This window comes from Dreissena polymorpha, chromosome 4 (assembly GCF_020536995.1).
Source record: "Dreissena polymorpha isolate Duluth1 chromosome 4, UMN_Dpol_1.0, whole genome shotgun sequence".
NCBI lineage: Eukaryota > Metazoa > Mollusca > Bivalvia > Myida > Dreissenidae > Dreissena > Dreissena polymorpha.
In genome coordinates this window covers 137,694,773-137,716,037 of record NC_068358.1, presented here as the reverse complement: position 1 = coordinate 137,716,037, position 21,265 = coordinate 137,694,773, and the positions used below count along the sequence as shown (strand labels likewise).

General features: G+C 33.9%; 1 protein-coding gene across 3 annotated transcripts in view; it reads left to right on the top strand.

Annotated features, from left to right (window-relative positions):
• LOC127876754 (phospholipid-transporting ATPase VA-like) overlaps positions 1-21,265 on the top strand; it is a 62,395-nt gene that overhangs the window by 6,615 nt on the left and 34,515 nt on the right. For all 3 annotated transcript variants that reach the window (XM_052422200.1, XM_052422201.1, XM_052422199.1), the window contains 5 exons: positions 7,633-7,745; positions 12,309-12,440; positions 17,958-18,088; positions 20,355-20,604; positions 21,174-21,244. In XM_052422200.1, coding sequence (XP_052278160.1) covers positions 7,633-7,745; positions 12,309-12,440; positions 17,958-18,088; positions 20,355-20,604; positions 21,174-21,244 — 697 coding nt within the window. The remainder of the gene's footprint in view (positions 1-7,632; positions 7,746-12,308; positions 12,441-17,957; positions 18,089-20,354; positions 20,605-21,173; positions 21,245-21,265) is intronic.

The following is a 21,265-nucleotide window of genomic DNA, read 5'->3' as shown; positions in this document are numbered from 1 at the left end:
TGGAAATGTAGTTGTATTTTCTTGTAATATTGTTGTTAGTGTTGGCCTAGCAACTACGGGGCATCAGAGAATGATGAGGTCATTATTTGCCCACAATACATTTATTTCTCTGTGTTGTCTTTATTTGAAGGGAGGGATTTCAAGTTTCGCTTTCAAACAAATGTGAATATAAATAGTTAAGAATGCTTTATTTTCTTTAAATATTTCAATTTTTCTACCAAGCCCAATAAAATATTCACATGTTCTTTTTTAATGTGCTAGTAATTATTTTATACAGTTAATTTGTTTTCATCCTGAGGTCTATGTCGGCAGACATTGTTGGTATTTTTAATTGGTAATATTTGTATTAATCTAAAAAAAGTTGGGGTTTGACTATTTTTTCATTGAAATTAAATTTTATGTACTGGTCAAGTTGTTGTTTTTTACGCATGTTTTAAACATAACTACAGTAAGCCACGCATGTTTATGCCTTTCTAGACTTTGTTATCCCTAAATGAGAATTGAGTTGGGTAAAAAGCCAATAAAAAAGTAATTTTCCAACTGACTTACAAATTTAGGCATACAATTAAATTTGATTACTGAAGTGTTTGTGTGGGTGGGGTGGGTTGGGGTGGGACCTATATATTTCACAACGGGAAGAGGACAACAACAACGAGTGAGGCATGGTATAGGGGTGACATTTCTGGGTTAGGGTTAGGGTTAAGGTTAGGGGTCGGGTTAGGGTTAAGGCTAATCCAAACCCTACCCCTTACCCTAACCCGACCAACCCCCCCATGCGCATTACAATACCAGCTGCACATATTGAGTGGTGGAAGTTCAAGGTCCAGGTCATCCTTCAAGGTCAAAGGTAAAAAAATAGTTTTTTTTTCAAAGGGGCGCAATAGGGGTCATTGTGTTTCTGACGAACACATCTCTTGTTTTAATTAAAAACATAAGCACAATTTAGCAAGAATTTTGTAATATTATCAATTGGTAATGGGTAAGAAAAATAATACTAATATAAAAAATGTGTGTTACATGCAGCTTCCCAACATAATACCATGACTTTCGGTATTCAAAAGAAAACAACTGTGTACATCTGAGTACATGTAGATAAAAAATATTTCAAAATCATGATAATGCAATTTCAGAATATTTGCTGAACCATAACTGAAATATGTTTACAAATGGTCTGATTGCCTTCCCTATGTATACAGTTACAATAGACCCTTTTCACAATAGGCCAAAATTGATAAGAGCGCAAAGTCACGTGACTCGCAGAACGAGACTGAATGTGTATAAATATCCAATTGTCCCGCGCAACACCGCATCTAATTTCAACCTTTCATTTTTTTAAACATTCGGGGATGTAACGATTTAAAAAACACAATATGACATTGTCAGAATAAGTTATAAATATGTACTTGACATTATTAGTGTCAAAACATTAAATAAATTGTCTTGATTAAAGTGCTTGTTTTTCTTCTAGTTTTTTCACACATTTGACAAGCTTTGTTAGAGCTTTTTATCGCACTGTTTGAATAAAGATCTATCTTGTTTATTGATGCATCTGTGGTTTAATAACCCCTGTGTTCCGGATAATCCCATTATCTCGTTATGATCAGATACTGTGCATACAAAAACTAAATAACAGCATGGTGTCATATACCACCCGTGGTAGATGCCTGGTCATTGAAAACCATGTATGGTACCCCAATGTATTTTCGTGGTAGAAGTATTACGTAATAATTTCTAAGACTAATGTAACGCAAGATACTCAAACTAAATACTGTATAGATATAAGCCAGTTAATCATAATAATACAGCGAATGCTGGACATTCGTCCTAGCCTATTTTTCACACAGGCGGACATTTGTTCCTATGTTTTTTGACAACCTGAACATTTGTGCCATCGTTATTTTGACAATGCGGATAATGGTTCCTACATAATTTTGACAGCCCGGAGATTCGTTCCTGAATAGTTGATATCCCGGTCATTATAATCACATTTTATCAAAATAATATGACACTCTGGGCATTTTATCTGGTATTTTAATGTGTCAGTATGAAAATAGTTTTTAAAAAAAATCATATTTTGTGTTATACTTTATATTGTTGTAAGTTTTTATCGTGATCATGAGAATGATAACGTTAAAATATATTCAAATATATCGACTAACACTTTGATCTGTTATTTGCCAAACCTTGCAGAAATCTGTGCGTTAAAACTATGTAGGAGTATATATCCGGTCTGTCAAAATAATGTTATAACGATTGTCCGAGATGTCTAAATAGCATGGTAATGAATGTCCGGGTAGTTAAAACAACATATTAATGAATGTCCGCCTTGTCAAAATTAGCGTAGAAACGATTTTCCTTGTGTAAGCATTTTCGGATACATAATTGAGTGCTTAATACTTTTAAATACATTTGAAATATTTATTAACTTTTATGCTAAACACGAAACCTATTTAGCGGGTACCGCTAAAATAAAACTCCGTCATTTCATAGTCTTATAAAGAGCGTTCGTTAGTGTATGGAAGAACACAATTAAAACAAGCATTTTCATTGACCACAACAGGGTTAAAGAATGTTTCCGAAAAAATAAACACACACAAGAGAGATTTATGACATAAAGTGACATATATATATATCACCCATAATCACGTTTTAAGGGGTGTTCCGGCAGTTTGTTTAACCGAGGATATATTTATGGCAACACCGATGCTATTATCACAACCCAATAGTTTTGTTATCAGAATCATCACACATTTATGACCGAGTAGGTTCATAAAATAGGTACTCAGTGGTTCGATCCCAGGTGCGGTTAACTTTTTTTATTCTTTTTTTCTTTCTTTTATTTCACTATTGTTTTTTTCCTGGAGCTCTTTAGTCCTGTTGTTTACATTAATCAATTTAAAGCATTTAATCACAAACTCCAAAACATGCCGAAATCTGTCAATAAGTCCCTGTTATGGATGATAAAGGTCGAGTTTGATACTGTATGGTCTTATGTTTGTGATTAAATATTGTATTAGTGTTGAGTTTTAGTAAGCCGTTGTGACCCCAATTAAGATTGTAAACAATCTATAATGTTTATGCATAACAGTCTATGTACCGGTACTTGGGTTTCGCCTAATTGCTGTATTTTAGGAAATTTGACATAGACGGTAGGGATAGTTAAACAAAAAAATCTCTGTTAAAAGTGCGGTGACCCCCCTTTTTTATTTTTGTTTTATGATAACAATACGTAGATGAACATATTTGAGCAGTTTCGCAAAAAGTTATAAGATAGAACTTTTTTAACTTCCATTTTTGTGTTAAAATAGTACAAAAATGACGTTATTTTGGGTGACATAAAAATTATAAAAATTAAAATTTCTTAAAATTTAACTTGTGTTCTCCATTTTTTTGGTAGTTTGTGGTTTAATTAAATGGTATATGATATATATTAGCTTATATAATATCAATATGTTGCCAATTTCATAGGTTATTAATCATTTTTATGCAATAAGAGATTTTTCAGTTTTAATGAAAAAGGACATGTTATAAAATGGTGAATAAAATCAAAACAAGGCCGGTGACCCAATGTTTTTATTTCATTTTTCATATAGTATTTGTATGTAGAACTTGAATATAATTTTGAGCAAAAGTTATTAGATGGAAAAAAATCAGCAAAACTGCAGCAACACCCCTTAAGAGAAATCAAGGTGCATGCATAGACGGTTCAGTTTGCTTCACGTTCGTTGTTTTTCACCCGTATGAAAGAATTCTTCAATATTGTCTTTTTTTTGTAAAAGAACATTACTTAAAGTTAAAAGAAAATGACATAACATTTATATAGTTCACGTGCTTTCCATTTTCTATTGCTTTTTCTTATGATTGAGTCCATACATATTTAACACGTTGGATCGTTCGTGAAAAATATTACAGACCAACAAACATACCTTTGAGAATTTATGTTATTCAATAATGTTTTGTGTTATACGACTTGTGTATATCTTTGTTTTGTGCAATTAGCAATTAATGTTTATTCTTCAGATCACATTTGCTCTGATGACAATGGGTATCTTGAATTTGAATCAAGATTAAATAAAATGTATATACACGTATAATATCAGTTTTTTTTTAGGACTGTCTGCGCCTCCGGAAAACGGAGGCGCTCCCAAAGCAAACGGACCGGATCCCAAACTGAAATTATAAAAAAATTCCCAATTTCAAAAAAAATAAATTATTTATTTATTTATTTTTTTAAGAATGAAGTGTCTTATAACTTGTGTGACTAACCAGTGTTTTTTTTTATCAAAAATATCTGCTATAAGGTTTTTACTGTTCAGTTCTTATCTCAGAGTGTAACTGTAACTGAAAAACAAAACTTCAGTACTTAAATAAACGTTGAACATGCACAATATTGCATCTGTTTATATAAAGAAGACAAAATAACAAATAAAAACAAATTTATTTGTTAAACCACTGAATTATTTAAGCATGATAAATTCACAATTTTTTCCCAAATGAGCCGTTTCATCAAAGCAAAAATTCCCAAATTGGCCAAAATCGTCGATAAAAAATTCCCAATTTCGTCAGACTCCTTTTCCCAAAATAGGCAGAAAAACCCTGAATATATACGTTAGTTGTACTAAATACTATGGCTTTGAAATATGACTTAGGTGTGAGAATGTTTGTTTTATAACCCTTCATCAATGTATTGACTAAACAACACATGCATGTATGCATATGTTTGTCGTTATTGTTACCAGTGTCAATACTCATAAAAATCGCGAATGTAATAAATAAAATTCAACTGGTTTATAATCATCGATATTCTCCGCCAAAGATCTATACACGTTCAGCCTCATTCTGAAATTTGCTGTGTCACATGATATCTAAAAATAGCAACAGCGGTAGTATTGTGAAACTGGTCTATTGTAACATGCATGTCTTCTTTATGAATCTCATCATTAACTAGTGTAGATGAACTCAGTTGTGAAGCTTTCTTCCTTGATATGGAAGGATTATCTATGAAATTTCATCCAAAGTCATATTCAGGTCAAGTGATGTTATATTTTAACCCATGTATAATTTTAAATATCTCAACACTTACTTCCATACAGAGTTACAAGCCCATGTGGGTTAAAGTAGATAGCCCAGTGTACACTATGTAGTTGAGTTATGGAAGGCACATGATACAGTCCGGGTAATCATGAACTCAGTGAGCAAACAAAGGACTGGCCTAACTCTCTGTTATGTCAATAATAAATAATTGTATGGAATGTACACATGTAGTGCACATTTTGATTATACATGTACTTTATTACCAGTTGTGAAATTGCCATAAAGTCTTTTATTATGTATGTTATGTGTTTTAGAATCATTTAAAATTCAGTCTTATAGTTCATATACTGTAATAAACCAATTTTATTTATTCTAAAATTATAAAGAAATAAGATAAAACATTATTAATTCATAATGTTTTAATGTATATCTTTGCTTTGAAATTAAGTCGGTGTTTGGGTTTTATAACGAGCTTTTTTCATATAAATTGAATTACTTAATTAAATCATAGCTTTCATCTAAATGCCCAAAATATTCACTTGTTACAAAATAAGCACTGAAATATAGAGTACTGATAGTAACAACACAAATGTTAACGCTTTGTTACATGTAGGTATTGAAGTGAAGCATTTAGAAGCTGTTGCCTGGTTATAAAACACAAAATCTGGGTGTCAGTCTGTTGGTATGGTTGTGATTGTTTTAAGGTGAAAACACAGCATGATCAATATTGCCAACAATACATTATGTACTTCAATAAAAGTACATGAACATAAATTAACATGGTTTTGTTAGAGATCCATGACTCTGCTCTCACACATACAATTCTAATTGTTTTTAGGATACTCACAATAGATGCCAAGATTGATTAAATGCTCAGCTTGTTTTCTGTTGCCCAGGGCAACAGATAATATATCCTGTCAATTAGTTTTAACTACAAGCTTTTTGTAACAAACAGTTTTTTCCTAAAAACTATTTGTCAATTAGTTTTGATCCGTCTTTAGCTTTAAAATGATATATAGTTTGACCATATTGTACCACATTGAATGAAGAAAAACCAAAGCGAAGTTTTAATGAATTTTATCCCTCCCATGAACCTTAAATCCAGACCGATTGATGTTGTGGGAAAATATGATCCCTGATGTACACTTAAGATTTTAGCATAGATAAACGGTTAAAGCAATAACCAATGGATACTGATACTGCTGTAAGCATGTATAAGTTAATGAAGTGAGAAAACACATAGTAAAAAATATAAATAGGTTAAGTACTTGTTTGTAATATGTCAATATCTAGTATCTTTTGATTGAGAGCAGAAAGCCGTTGATAAGTCATTTTATAGGGGAAAATGTAAGAAGGAAATTATCAAATTTTCTTGTGATGATGTACTTTCAATTTCAATAGCCTTTCACATTCTAACCAAAATGCAAGGTATCTCAGAAGAATAGGAATAAACTTTCAGACTATTATTTGTTATTTTATTTTTGCCTGATGGAACAATTTTTTTTGTTTATCAAACATGTAGCAATGAATGAACAAAGTTTACTAACAATTATGATGTCTATCAGTTTGTGTTTGACTACTTTGTACCTGGTCCTTATGCAGTGCAGTTCTGATGTCAATTAATGTACATGTGTAAAAGTATTCACTAGTCCCCAACCATTTATATTTTTTGTCATGCAGTTATTCCATTTCATAGTTGTTATATTATTTTTAATTAGATTGTTTATCTGCTTTGAAGGAAAACAGTTAAAAGTTAACAAACCAGAGCTGTAAGCAAAACTCTCAGAAACAATCTGATGCTAGCTTCTTACAGCTTATAATACTATTGGCTGAGGTTTGCACCTCATGCAAACTGTGAAGGCCATGAACTTTATTTGACTCCTTTTTTCAATTTTGATCTTGTACTTATTTTGAATTTCTTTACAAAACAGTGAAAAAGTATACTATGTGGGCTTTGAATATTGGTACAAAATGAGGTAAAAAAATCACTGAGGGATGCATTTGCACATATGCTCATAGAAACTTGAGGAGTTCAAGATACATCTTTGTTGGTTATTATAATAAGGGACATTTCACACAAACTAACATTGTCTTTAGGGTTTCAAGGGGCATTGCACTCAAACTGATAGGGACTTTAGGTTTTTAAGGGAGATATGTCACACAAGCTAATAGGGACTTAAGGCTTTCAAGGGAAATTTCTCACAACCTATAGGCGTTTAGGCTTTCAATTAACATTTGCACTGTCGCTGAAAGTACCCTTAGGTTTTCTAGGGACATTTGCATATACATGTACATGTACATGAGTGCTGATAGAGCATTTATGATTTGAACAGACATTTGCACACATGCTGACAGCACTTCAAGATTATCGAGGAACATTTGCACAAACTGAGAGGACCTGAAGGCTTTGAAGGGACGTTTCAAACAAACTGACACAGTCTTTAGGTTTTCTTGGGACAATTGCACTTGTGCTAATAGGGCCTTGAGGATTTTAAGTAACGTTTCCACATATGCTTTTTCTGGCTTTCACATCAGCCATTATTAACAATCAATGTTGGTGAGGACAGGTCTCATGTTGCTTGATTTGTATGTTTTCAGACGCTTGTCGGAGAGAGAGGACAATATTATTCCACTGAACCAGAACAACATCATGCTTCGAGGCTGCATCATGCGTAACACCGATTGGGTCGAGGGTATTGTGGTCTATGCAGGTACCTAAACTAATTTATGGGAACTTACTGTATGAAAAATACATGAAAAGTATTTTAAAAATATATGCCATTTGGAATTTTAAAATTGCTTCATCCAAATTTGCAAGTCATTATATAGATAATGGCTATTCTCAACTGAGTTGGTCAAGGAAGCTTTATACTATGAGGACAAATGTTAACCTATGAACTTTATAGTTTGATATATACAGTACACTGAAACCAGTCTTAACCGAACCCTGAAAAGATCAAATCCCCGTCAAAACAAGGCAGCTTTAATTTAATTGTTGGTCCTCTATGAATTCCTTCTCATTGCATATATTACAAAACCACAGTAAACCCTTTCAAACCCAAATATGGAATGATTTTCACGAATTAAATCTCAATCAATGTGAGATAACCTGAATAAACAGAAAAAGTAATCTGATCAGATGACATTTCACTGTATTGCAGAGCCATGACCCTGATAATTGGTCCCACCCACACTATTTTATCAATATGATATACATCTATCAATAATATGCCTGTTGGCAGGAAATATATTGAAATACACACTTAATAAATACAACAAGAACCTTCCTTTCTGTTTAAGTCAAGTCAAGTCAATTTTATTTTGTAAACAAAGGCCTTTGGCCCAAAATACATAGTGATACATTATAATTGGCTATTAAATCCTAACAGAGTTGCGTTTGGAACATGTTTATAAATATATATATGGATTGTGTAACTGTATAAAGCACGTGGTTAAGTTATTTATATTTTTAGATGTTAACATTGTTGTGGTTAGACAATTTCTAAATTCAATACTGCACATTATATTTAAGCTGTATCTCCGGTTACATGAATGTGTTTGATAAGACACTTTTAGTGTACAACATAAAAAGAATTGTCTTTCAACAACTACAATAATATAATATTTTACAAATAATAAACAATCATAAAGCAATATTGCAAAAAACGTTTTACTTATTTTGTATTATATGTATATACATTTGAAGTAAAACTGATTTTAATAAAACCATCATAAGCTTATACCTCTGAAACCTGGTCCTGACACTAGTGCTTCAACAATATAGGTATATATCGCAATATGCACTCCACATATTGTATTCCGATACGATTTTCATTATACCGGTACGAAAATTCTACAAAAATTCATCCACATTTCGTCCAAAAAAGCCATCGAAATAATGATATCAAGGATAACAAAACAAATCCTGCTTATTGTTTAGTAAAAATAAATTGTTACGTAAAAATAGCATTCTTAAAAGTCTATTAAACGGAGTAGCGTTATTACATGGGAGTCCGCAATTACTGCTTTTGCATTTCATACTGTTGAATTTAACATGAAGCTTATGGAAATACAACAAAAACAACAGGTAATTATTTAATAAAAATGTAAATTGATGTAATAGAAGTAATAATGATAAACAATTTTTATTACATAACAGCATTCTGATAAGTTACATGACCGGCTTTTAAACATCCACAATTCTCTTTTGGGTTATGACTTCTTGTCGTCTTTAATAATAGTTCTCAAAATAACTTTATAGACAATTCCAAGGGAAAAGGTTTTGTTTGGGCATATTTTAGTCTTAAAAAGAAGAGAGAAACGAATGAGATAGAGGAAGGGAAGGGGTGGGATATTGTAAGCAGTGTAAGGATGGTGCCAAATGTAGTGGCGCAACATCCAATTTAAAACCTAAACATACAATACAACTGTTATGTTTATGTAATTAAGTTGGTTTTGGGGATTAGGTGGCGAGTTATAATTCTGGTACAAGTTAGCAATGTATTGCAATATATTGCAATAGGGTTTTTTATGTCCCCCACTATAGTAGTGGGGGACATATTGTTTTTGCCCTGTCTGTTGGTCTGTTGGTCTGTTTGCGCCAACTTTAACATTTTGCAATAACTTTTGCTATATTGAAGATAGCAACTTCATATTTGGCATGCATGTGTATCTCATGAAGCTGCACATTTTGAGTGGTGAAAGGTCAAGGTCAAGGTCATCCTTCAAGGTCAGAGGTCAAATATATATGGCCAAAATCGCTCATTTTATGAATACTTTTGCAATATTGACGATAGCAACTTGATATTTGGCATGCATGTGTATCTCATGGAGCTGCACATTTTGAGTGGTGAAAGGTCAAGGTCATCCTTTAAGGTCAGAGGTCAAATATATGTGGCCCAAATCGCTTATTTTATAAATACTTTTGCATTATTGAAGATAGCAACTTGATATTTGGCATGCATGTGCATCTCATGGAGCTGCACATTTTGAGTGGTGAAAGGTCAAGGTCATCCTTCAAGGTCAGAGGTCAAATATATGTGGCCCAAATCACTTATTTTATGAATACTTTTGCATTATTGAATATAGCAACTTGATATTTGGCATGCATGTGTATCTCATGGAGCTGCACATTTTGAGTGGTGAAAGGTCAAGGTCATCCTTCACAAGGTCAAGGTCATCCTTCAAAGTCAAATGTCATATAGGGGGACATGTTGTTTCACAAACGCATCTTGTTTAACTGACAATTTATTGCAATACGGTTTTTGGCGTATTGTTGCAGCACTACATGACACTATTTGGTTTAGACAGGTTTCGCTGTATTACTAAGTTAACATTTTTGATAACAAAAATCATGTCCTTGAAAAGTACCCCAGTACTTCCTGCTCTTATTGTTAACCTGTAAGGAAAAAGGAAAGATAAAGGAGCCTTCACTTAAAGTGAGCTTTGATTCACTTGTCAGTTCAGTGTGTATTAAAAGGTTATTTCCAATTTTAGATTTGATTCATTCAGCAGCTATTGATAAAGAATGGGTGTGCAAAGATAAACATAAATGTAATTGGTTGAATTAAGCTGGTGATCATGGAATTTACTTTGATGTTTCATTGTCAGATACAGTTTATAGAAGAAATGAGATGTTTATTGACTTTCTTTTTTTTCCCAAAAAGAAATGAGAACTAAATTGTAATCAAATATATTAACTAGAAACATTTAATTTATGACCAACATAGTTGCATTAAACATTATCTTTCAGCTGTAAAATAAAAAAAAGGAATATAAGAGACATTTATTATGAATTTCCAATATGACATAAAGCTTCAATTTTCACTATCAGTGTAAGAATATGTTCTGGAAAGTAATGGCTTTGTATAAACCTGTACATTTGCGCTATCTTATGACCTTATGATTTGAATTTTGTAATAAACTTGTGATTTCTTTTGAAACATTGTCAATGTAGTCTTTGTGTTGTGCTGCTACACTTTGCTGTCACACTGTCTGTACATCTGTCCATATGTATATCTGTGAGTTTTATGCAAAAATTCCTGTCTCAGACAGAACTTTGACGTATGTTGATGATTTTTTTTAAATATATTGGCGTTAAGGTTCATCATCAAATGACAAAGTGTGACGAGTTACAGACATCTCTCTTCCTCTGCAAAGGTCAAGGTCTTACAAAGAGGTCAAACCTCAATTAAGTGGAGTTAAAAATTTCTGCACAAATGCATAAAATAATAAACACTCGTCTTCCTACCTGAAATGACAAGGTCATCTTTAGAGTTCAAAGGTCAGAATTTGCCTCACTTCTAATAACAACCAGGATGAGACGCCATTTCTGTGCAAAATCTGTTACCCGACTTCAGAGGTGAAGGTCACACTTAGATGTGTGTTCAAATAGTTTGAATATAAAACTGCTTGTCAGGCCTGCAACCTTGTCATTTGACATGTATTGTTTTAATGTTTTACCTCGACAAGCTGCCATCAGAAGACTTAGTGTTGCGTGCCTATCACAACTCATTACCTCAAAGGTCAATTATGCTTAAAAGTGATTTATAGAAAAAATATATATGATTTAAAACAGGTAATTTACTTATCAAAACAGAAGAAATAACTGTAAAAAGTAGCAATAATTTTCACTATTTTGCTGTAAAATGTCATCATAATAATGATGTACTGATGATATTATTTCCTTTGAATATAAGAGTTAAAAATCTTTTAAAATTTTCCTAACAATAAAAAAAGAATTAAATAAAGAGACAATTTTGTAAAATTTTAAATTTTATCCACTCTTGATCAAAGAAAGTAAATAGTGCAATTAGTGTAAATATTCATATCTCGGATCACTGGTGAATATGAATAGATAATCTACCAAACACAAAACTATCTTCCGTAGTCATTGTTATAATCATCATATTCCGGTTTGTTCTGCTTTGTTAAAAAGGCTGTAAAATGACGCGATCTCAAAGCAAACAGACCCGATCCCAAACTGGAGTTGTAAAACAAGAATAATATCCAAAAAACTAAAGAAGTATCTGATAAATATTCCATAAACATCTTGAAAAGAATATAACTATAATTTATATGTTTTTTTTCCCAAAATGGCTAGGAAAAGACCTGATGTGTCAATATTTGTTGATAAAACATAATTATCCTTATCATCGTCAGCAGCACATCATAATCATCAGCACCAGAATTTAATGCAGTAAAACAGTAAAAAGATCAATCATATGTATGCACCAAACATTTTCCCAGTGTTAACATTTTGGCCCCATTTTCAGGCCATGAGACCAAGTCGATGATGAACAATCGCAACCCTCGTTACAAGCGCAGCAAGCTAGAGCGTGCGCTGAACCGTGATGTGATCTGGTGTGTCATCATCCTGCTCTTCCTCTGCTTCTTCTGTGCTGCAGGTAAGTTCAAAATTGATGGACATTTTACATCCTATGTGCGATGTTTGAAATTGAAGATTTCCAAAACATTCACAGAATAGGAATCCTAGATTGTTATTCAAAGTGTACAAGATCAAGACTTGAAATGCATGGGTAAAAAGCAGTGATGCATGGCGGTGAACATTGTCATATAATGTATGTTTAGGTTGCAAAACTTTTTTACAGTATGAGCAAAACTTCTATAATGAGTTTCCAGGGACTTCAAAGTTCAATTTTCAAATGTTAATGAAGGCCATTATGTACAAAATTAATCAGAAGCAATATGGGTATTGACATCCTTACTAAATGATTTGTATTTAGTTTTGTGGATTCACTATCTTTGTTTGTGGCAGTTATACATGCCCTGTTTTCCAATCAAAATGTGCTATTGTAATAAGCTTTAATTTTCTTATGTCCTTTTGACCATGTTTCTTCAGAAATCAAATTTGAAAATGCACAGTGGTTAGACTATTACACAATATGCAATATTTTACAAATGATTTTGCTGTAAACAATGTTATGATACATATATAATGGTTTACCAATAAATATTTTACACTATATATATAGGAAACCTTTGCTTAATGCAGTTGCTTAAAGTATTGTACCGAATAGCCTGTGCTTTTATAGAATCTATCTTTTAAAGGAAGTCTGTTAAAAAGAAAATCAAGTCTAGGCTGAAAGTGTAGTCACTGATTGGCCTTTATGGACTGCAAACCACAGCAAATGAGTTTTTATAACATTTGTGAGTAACCAGTTCTAAGTGCACTATTTTGTATAAGATAATATTCAACTTCCTGTTAAAGCCATTGTTAAAGGGACCTGATCACGGTTGGGTAAATTAACAACAACAAAATTGTTTCAGATTGGCACATTTTTGTTGTATTTATGTTATTTGAAAAGAAACAATAATACTCAATATTTTCCATGCTCAGAAATATCCATTATATTAATCTTGTAATGATTTAAAAACCTGAAAATTATAATAAAGCGTTACAGAAGCAAAACGATTGAATACTTTGGATAGTTATGTTGTTATTGTTATATTTTGGTACACTACTTGGATTGGATTGCTTACAAAAAGTATAAAATACACAATCAACTGTAACTTTCCGGCTAGCGCAGTGGTTGGTTCACTCACTTCTCACATAGGCGACCCAGGTTCATTTCTCGTTCCTGGCAGCATGTGAGTTTGGTTGATGATCACCATACCATAGAGTTGGGGTTTCCTCTGGCTACTCTGGCTTTCCCACCTCAACACAAGACCAAATCAAAACTTGAGAATCTTTCAGTAGCAACAAACTGGGTGGACATTGCAGCTTTGATTAAAAAATAATCCCAACTTTAGTAAATCTAGTAAAATAATAAGGTAGGAGTGGTGGGGAACACTCCGGGTCTGCATGTAATGAAGCCTCTGGATCGGAAAGGACCTCATAAACCTCGAAATACACACACAACAGTACTGATGGCCGTGTGGTTTAGGCGCTGGACTTTTACTTTAAGGTTTAGTTGTTTGAGTCAAAGTGTTGATAACCGTTTTGTCTTTCTGTAATTTTATACTTGCTTTGTACAGGATCTTTTTAGTTTTGATGTTTACATTTATAAATTTGAAGCATTTCATGGCACATTTCAAAACATGCGAAAATCTGCGAACAAGTCCCTTAAATAAAAGATTGCACCTGGATATTAAACTAGACAAAAAAATTTGCATAGATGATAATGTCCCTTACAAAATCAGGGCAGAAAACTTGAATATTGATTTATCAATTAATGTTTAAAGCTGCACTGTTTGTGCTATTAAAATAATACAACACAGGTCTTACAACATTTAAGGTGGTAATTATTATCATTTTATATGACTGATTTTAGTCAGAGAATTAAGTGCTGCATTTACACAAGTAACATCATCATTTATTACATCATAATGACATGTCTTTGTTCATATTATTGTTTAAAGCGACTTAAGCTTGTAAAAAGCAAAGCTGTTGAAAGAATGTTGTAATACATGATGGTAATGTTAAAACATGCAGTTAAAACTTTGGCTTAACTTGCAATAGAGCTGAACCATTCCATATTAATTAGACAATATGTGCATTTTCCTCATCACTTCAAGCTCAACATTGTTGAAGCTATCACTTCCTTAATGGGTTCACTGTTTAACTGTTATATTGAGTTGCCTGAAAAAATATTCATGGTATGTTCATAGTCAAAGGCAAATACATGTACACAATGTATCAGTGTCAGTTCCAATAGAGAATTTGTTTACTGTATTTATTCAATTATTTCACGATTGCCTTTGTACTAAATCAGATTCAATACAGATGCCAAAATTTATGATTTTATGTGAGCTAGCATACTTCATAACAGACCATTGGTTGTTAATCTGTACATATTATCTGTAAGCCAAAGTTGATTTTGTCATGTGAATATTTAATGAGTCATTTATGTAGTCAGAACATCTGTACTTGCAGCTTATATAACAAGAACTATGGACTAGAAACATGCTTCATAATGGAAAATGGCCGTAATTAAATGTTATGAATTATTGATTTGGTTTTTCTCTGTTAACTATCTATAATTTTTTGTAGCATTAGTTTAAAGTAATAAAAGTACAACACGGTCTTCTCCAATGCAGCTTAGTCTGATGAATCTTATTACAAATAATGTAAAAATACATTTGAATACTATGTAAATGTACTTGTTACCTAAGTCCAGAATGTTAGAGGTTCTATTAAGTACCGTAAAAAGTTGTGTATAAGGCGCACTTTTTTAACCCCAAAATTTCATTTTAAAAACTCAATGCGCGTTATGCACAACTACAGCCATGCCAAGACATTTTTTCCCTGTCAGTTACCCAGTAGCGGTAATTCGCATCATTCTGTTTTCCGGTGTTTTAACTGTAAATATGTTAATAATAGTGTTATATTTACGATCTGAATAAGATGGACAAACATTATAAAGTTAACATAAATATTTTCTATCTTTTTCAGGTACGTACAGAGCATTGAAATCAAATAAATTTGAAGAAGAGAATGAAAAACAAGGAAGCCATATTTATTTAAATGTTATTGTTTTCCCACAATATTATACCCTACTGTACTAGGGTTACACAATTTATTTGGGGGCACTTGTCGATTTACAATAGTATGTCGGCAAGGTATTTCCCGATATATTTATGATGATTTTTTTCGTGCTTTTCAAATGTGTTAATAAAATTGATGCAGTGTTTGTTTACACGTTTCATACGTCTTGTCAAGATTGAGGATGTGATTATCGAGCAATTTGCGTCACTTGTCAAGTTTTGTGCAGCTGGGCTATTATCAAAACATGCGAACCGGCAAACTGCTTCACACCTCCATTGTTTGTTTATCGCCGGTAATGTCGTAATGGTGTTGAGAAGTTTGAGTCGTTAAAGTCTCCTGTCAATTATAGACACTCGAAAAGAACGCATGATATCGGCATTGTAAATAAAACACGCTGTTGTGAATTAGTCATGCATGAATAACCACATGACAATACCAATCAATAATGTCAGTTTCTTAGTTATAACTAATCCATCTGTTATGTGTACTCCACGATAAAATAGTGGACAGTTACTTCGGAGACATATGATGAAAACCTTGATGGTATTCTCGTGGAAAGTGTGCATTTCATGCATAATTCATTTAAATCCGACATTTATTTTTACGCATAATATGATTTAAAAAAAAAACACAAACTAGTTGTATCCTTATCGTCTTTAAAATAATTAATAATTGAAGCAATAAAAGAACACATAAGTTCGGCAATGTAAATATAACGATTTTCAGTTAGCCTGCGGTACGGAATTTTTCCCCCGATTTTTTTGCTTCAAAAACTTTTTTTCCCGATTTTTTAGCTTAAAAAAGTAGATGCGCGTTATACATAAATGCGCGTTATACACAACGTTTTACGGTACAAGTAAAAATATTACAGAAAGTTGACTTGATGTTAATCCTACAAAATGGTTTGAATCATATTTTTGATAACACATAAAGAACAATAACCTTGTGTGTATGAATGTTTATATTTGTGAAAAGTATGCATGTGTACATGCTTTATCCATTGATCCCAATCCAAACATCAATTTTAAATTATGATGCTGCTGTACTGATTTCCACCTGCTTGCAGTGCAGTTGTTCCTTTTTTTCCCTGCAGGCAGTGCATTGTGGCAAGACCAATACTTAATTGTGATGCTTTTGTACCACATTTCCACCTGCAATCAGTGCTCTATTGCAAGGCCAGTGCATAATAATTATTTGCTTGTACCATATTTCTTCCTGCAAGCAGTGCCCTATGGCAGGGGCACTACTTAATTTTAATACAGTGAAAACTCGCTATTAAGACCACTTGTGGGACTTTTCAAAAGTGGTCTTAATAGCGAGGTGGTCTTAATTCTGAGTTTTCATGAATTTGATGGACATATAATTACAACAACGTAAATATTCACTGAACTTTTATCTGTTTGCATACAATATAACAGTCATCCGTTTATACATTGTATTTATACATTGTACAAAGATAGTATTTCAAGTTGTTCATTAAAGAAGTGTAAATACATGTATATGTACTTTTCATCAAGATCCTTGATGTTTACTTAACGAATGAGTCAATTGTCGTCTGCTTAGCATTTTGTCGAATAAAAGTCGAGATTTTCTTTTTAGAATAGCTTGAACCCGAGTCTTTCCAATGCCGAATAAATCGTCGTTGAGATTTCCCATCACTTGCGTCGATCAAATCAATCTTTTCTTTTAAACACAACTCTTTCCGTTTTCGCTTATCCATTTTGAATAACGATATGGTATAAAAGTCGGTTTTTATATCCATCACGAACAAAACCGTGTTACTCAAATATCCTAACTGTTAAATTATTCGCCGTAATAAATCTTTAAAGTGTGTACCAAACAACTACCAATTTACCCATCAAAGACTCAATAATAATAATAGCTAATTGTCAATCAAGGGTTAAAATTATAACAAGTGCCGAAAATCTAACACCTGTGTCGCAAATCGATGCCAAAAACCGTTGTCGTTAATTGTGGTTAATTGGGTCAGAATGGCTTCGTACACAAGCCCGATAGTACCACAACATCAGATCAAGTAAGGTGTGAAAATTACTGGTCGCTTGGCGGGTGTCAATTAAGAACAATATCGATAATTGGTACTGATTAAAGTGGTCGTAATAGCGGATTAGCGGGTTGGTCGGATTAGTGAGTGTTACGACCATTGAAATATAGAAGGAACAAATCGGGACTGAAAAATGGTGGTCGACTTAGCGAGTTGGTCGGAATACCGAGGTGGTCGTAAAGAGAGTTTTCACTGTATTATTGTACCATATTTCTCCATCCATGCAGTGCCCTATGGCTAGGCCAGTGTATTATTCATTATAATGCTATTATACCGTATTTTCCTCTACAGGCAGTGCCCTATGACAAGGCCAGTGCTTAATTATAACACTGTTTCCTGTTTTTCCTGCTGCAGGTAGTGCCCTATGGCTGAGCCAGTTTGAGGACAGCAAGGCCATCATGTTCATCCCCTTTGAGAACTCTGAGCAGTTCAACCCGTACTTCCAGGCTTTCCTGGTCCTGCTCACCTACATCATCATCTTCCAGGTAATGTGTATTAACAATATTCTTCCATGTAGGTATATGTGCATGGAATGTTGCTTGAGAAGTAGCTCCTTTGCTCCTCTACTATACGCTACAAAGGTTTTCTGATTATGATTTGGGTAACAGAAGCACCATGTTCATTTGATGTGTATATTTTTGCAAAGGGCATATTTAATTTAAATATTTACTCAATGTTATAGAAATAATATGTCTGATAAGGATATAATTATAAAAGTTCTTAGTTCACCTAAGCACTTCATGCTCCAGGTGATCTTTAGTAATTACACTATATTTGTGTCTGACATCAAGTGGTTTGTGTAAACTTTTAGCTTGTTACCAATCTAGAGACCATATTTTTATGCCCCCTTCGAAGAAGAGTGGGTATATTGTTTTGCCGAGTCGGTCGGTCCGTCGGTCGATCCGTCCATCAGATAGTTTCCGGATGATAACTCAAGAACGCTTAGGCCTAGGATCATGAAACTTAATAGGTACATTGATCATGACTGGCAGATGACCCTATTGATTTTTAGGTCACTAGTTCAAAGGTCAAGGTCAAAGTGACTCAAAATAGTAAAATGGTTTCCGGATGATAACTCAAGAATGCTTAGGCATAGGATCATGAAACTTCATAGTTACATTGATCATGACTGGCAGATGACCCCTATTGATTTTCAGGTCACTATGTCAAAGGTCAAGGTCACAGTGACTTGAAATAGTAAAATGGTTTCCGGATGATAACTCAAGAATGCTTACGCCTAGGATCATGAAACTTCATAGAAACATTAATCATGACTGGCAGATGACCCCTATTGATTTTCAGGTCACTAGGTCAAAGGTCAAGGTCACAGTGACTCGAAACAGTAAAATGGTTTCCTGATGATAACTCAAGAATGCTTACGCCTAGGATCATGAAACTTCATAGGAACATTAATAATGACTGGCAGATGACCCCTATTGATTTTCCGGTCACTAGGTCAAAGGTCAAGGTCAAAGTGACTCGAAATAGTAAAATGGTTTCCGGATGATTACTCAAGAATGCTTTTGCCTAGGATCATGAAACTTCATAGGTACATTGATCATGACTGGCAGATGACCCCTTTTGATTTTTAGGTCACTAGGGAAAAGGTCCAGGTAACAGTATTCACACAATGGCTGCCACTACAACTGACAGCCCATATGGGGGGCATGCATGTTTTACAAACAGCCCTTGTTTCCAATCTTGATAAAATTTGGTCAGAATTAATATCTGGACAATATCTATCCAGAATTTAAATATATGGATCATGTGCCTCTTAAAATTAGGTGACGGTATGAAAAAGTAGAAAAACCTTGTTACCACTCCAGAGACCACATTTATGACCCTATATGGAACTTGGCAAGAGAGTTTATTTAGACAATACCTATGCCTGATTCAAACGCGGGTCATGAGCGTTCAAAAAGTATGTCACCAGGTCAAACCTTAGAAAAACCTTGTTACCAATCTAGAGGCTACATTAATTATTCAATCTTAATGAAACTTGGTTAGAATGTTTATCTTGACTTAATTAAGACTGAGTTGGAATCTTGATCACATGCGTCCAAAAACTAGGGCACCAGGTTAAATGTTATAAAACCATTGGTGCCACTCTAGACACCATATTGATGACTCAATCTTGATAAAAGTTGGTCAGAATGTTTATCTAGATTTTGTTTCAAAACCATGAGGCTTCATTAATAACATGAATAATGATGATCTTCATGATCTGGGATCCCACTGCCCGTGTACTGCACGCTGCCCCTGGCGTACTTCATCAATCAGGACCAACAGCTGTACCATGAGACCATGATCTGGGATCCCACTACCCGTGTACCGCACGCTGCCCCTGGCGTACTTCATCAATCAGGACCAACAGCTGTACCATGAGACCATGATCTGCGACCCCACTGCCGGTGTACTGCACGCTGCCCCTGGTGTACTTCACGATCCCACTGCCCGTGTACTGCACGCTGCCCCTGGTGTACTTCACCAATCGGACCAACAGCTGTACAATGAGACCATGATCTGGGAAAAATGGGCAAAATGCTTGTTTGTAAAGTGACCTCTCAGATTAGCCAGTGTAGCCCCACAATCAGGGACAAAAATTTTCACGTTTACAGGATTTTTTGTTAAAAGAGACTTCATTTAAACAAACAGCTACATAAAAGCAAGAAAGCAGGACACTTTATGCACAAGCATTAAGCCCCATTTTTCATAGGGAGGCCCATTTATGATTCTTATCTTAATTTCCAGTCTGTGATCCCTCTGCCCCTGTACGTGTCCCTGGAGATCATCAAGCTACTGCAGGTGTACTTCATCAACCAGGACCTGCAGCTGTACTATGAGCCCACGGACAAGCGCGTCGAGTGTCGCGCACTCAACATAACCGAGGACCTTGGCTGCGTCGAGTACATCTTCTCGGACAAGACCGGCACGCTCACTGAGAATCAGATGGAGTTCAAGTCATGTACGATTGGGGGCAAGAATTATCCACATGTGCCAGGTTGGATTAATAATTTGTGATGAAATTTGTTGAAATCTTGATGCATTAGTTTGTTATACAATACATTATTTGATAAATTTTTATGTTTTTTTTAAAGTCGTTGTTTTATTGCTGGTTGAGCAATGAGATATTTATTGAATATGTACATACAGTATATCTCATGCTGTAATACCGTAAACATGAGGGGCTTTTAATAATCTTGATTTCTGTGCTGTACATGTATGCATGCTTGGTTAAAACTTAAATATAATTTATAATATATATTATCTGGTGTGTGTTACAAAAAAAGTACACATAAGTAATACTTAATTATTCAATTACAATATTTTTTGTACATGTGAGTTTTAAATAAATAAAACTGTCTTGTGATCATATTAGAGTGAGAGACAAGTGTTTTGTTCAGGTTCTGAATTTATTTGACTTCGAAGTATCAATATCAACATAGAAATGATGACAAGAACGTCACATTTATTTATTTGATATGAATTCCTCCTTAAGGTGAGAAAGTGTCACAATTCGAACATTTTCAATTTGAACTATAATGATAACGAGAATATGTTTTTGTTCAGAGTTTGATGAGGAGTTGCCCAGTGAGACAGGCAGCCGGTACTCCCTGGCCAACATCAGCAGGAACAGCTCCGTAAGTCTCGCAGGGTTTAAC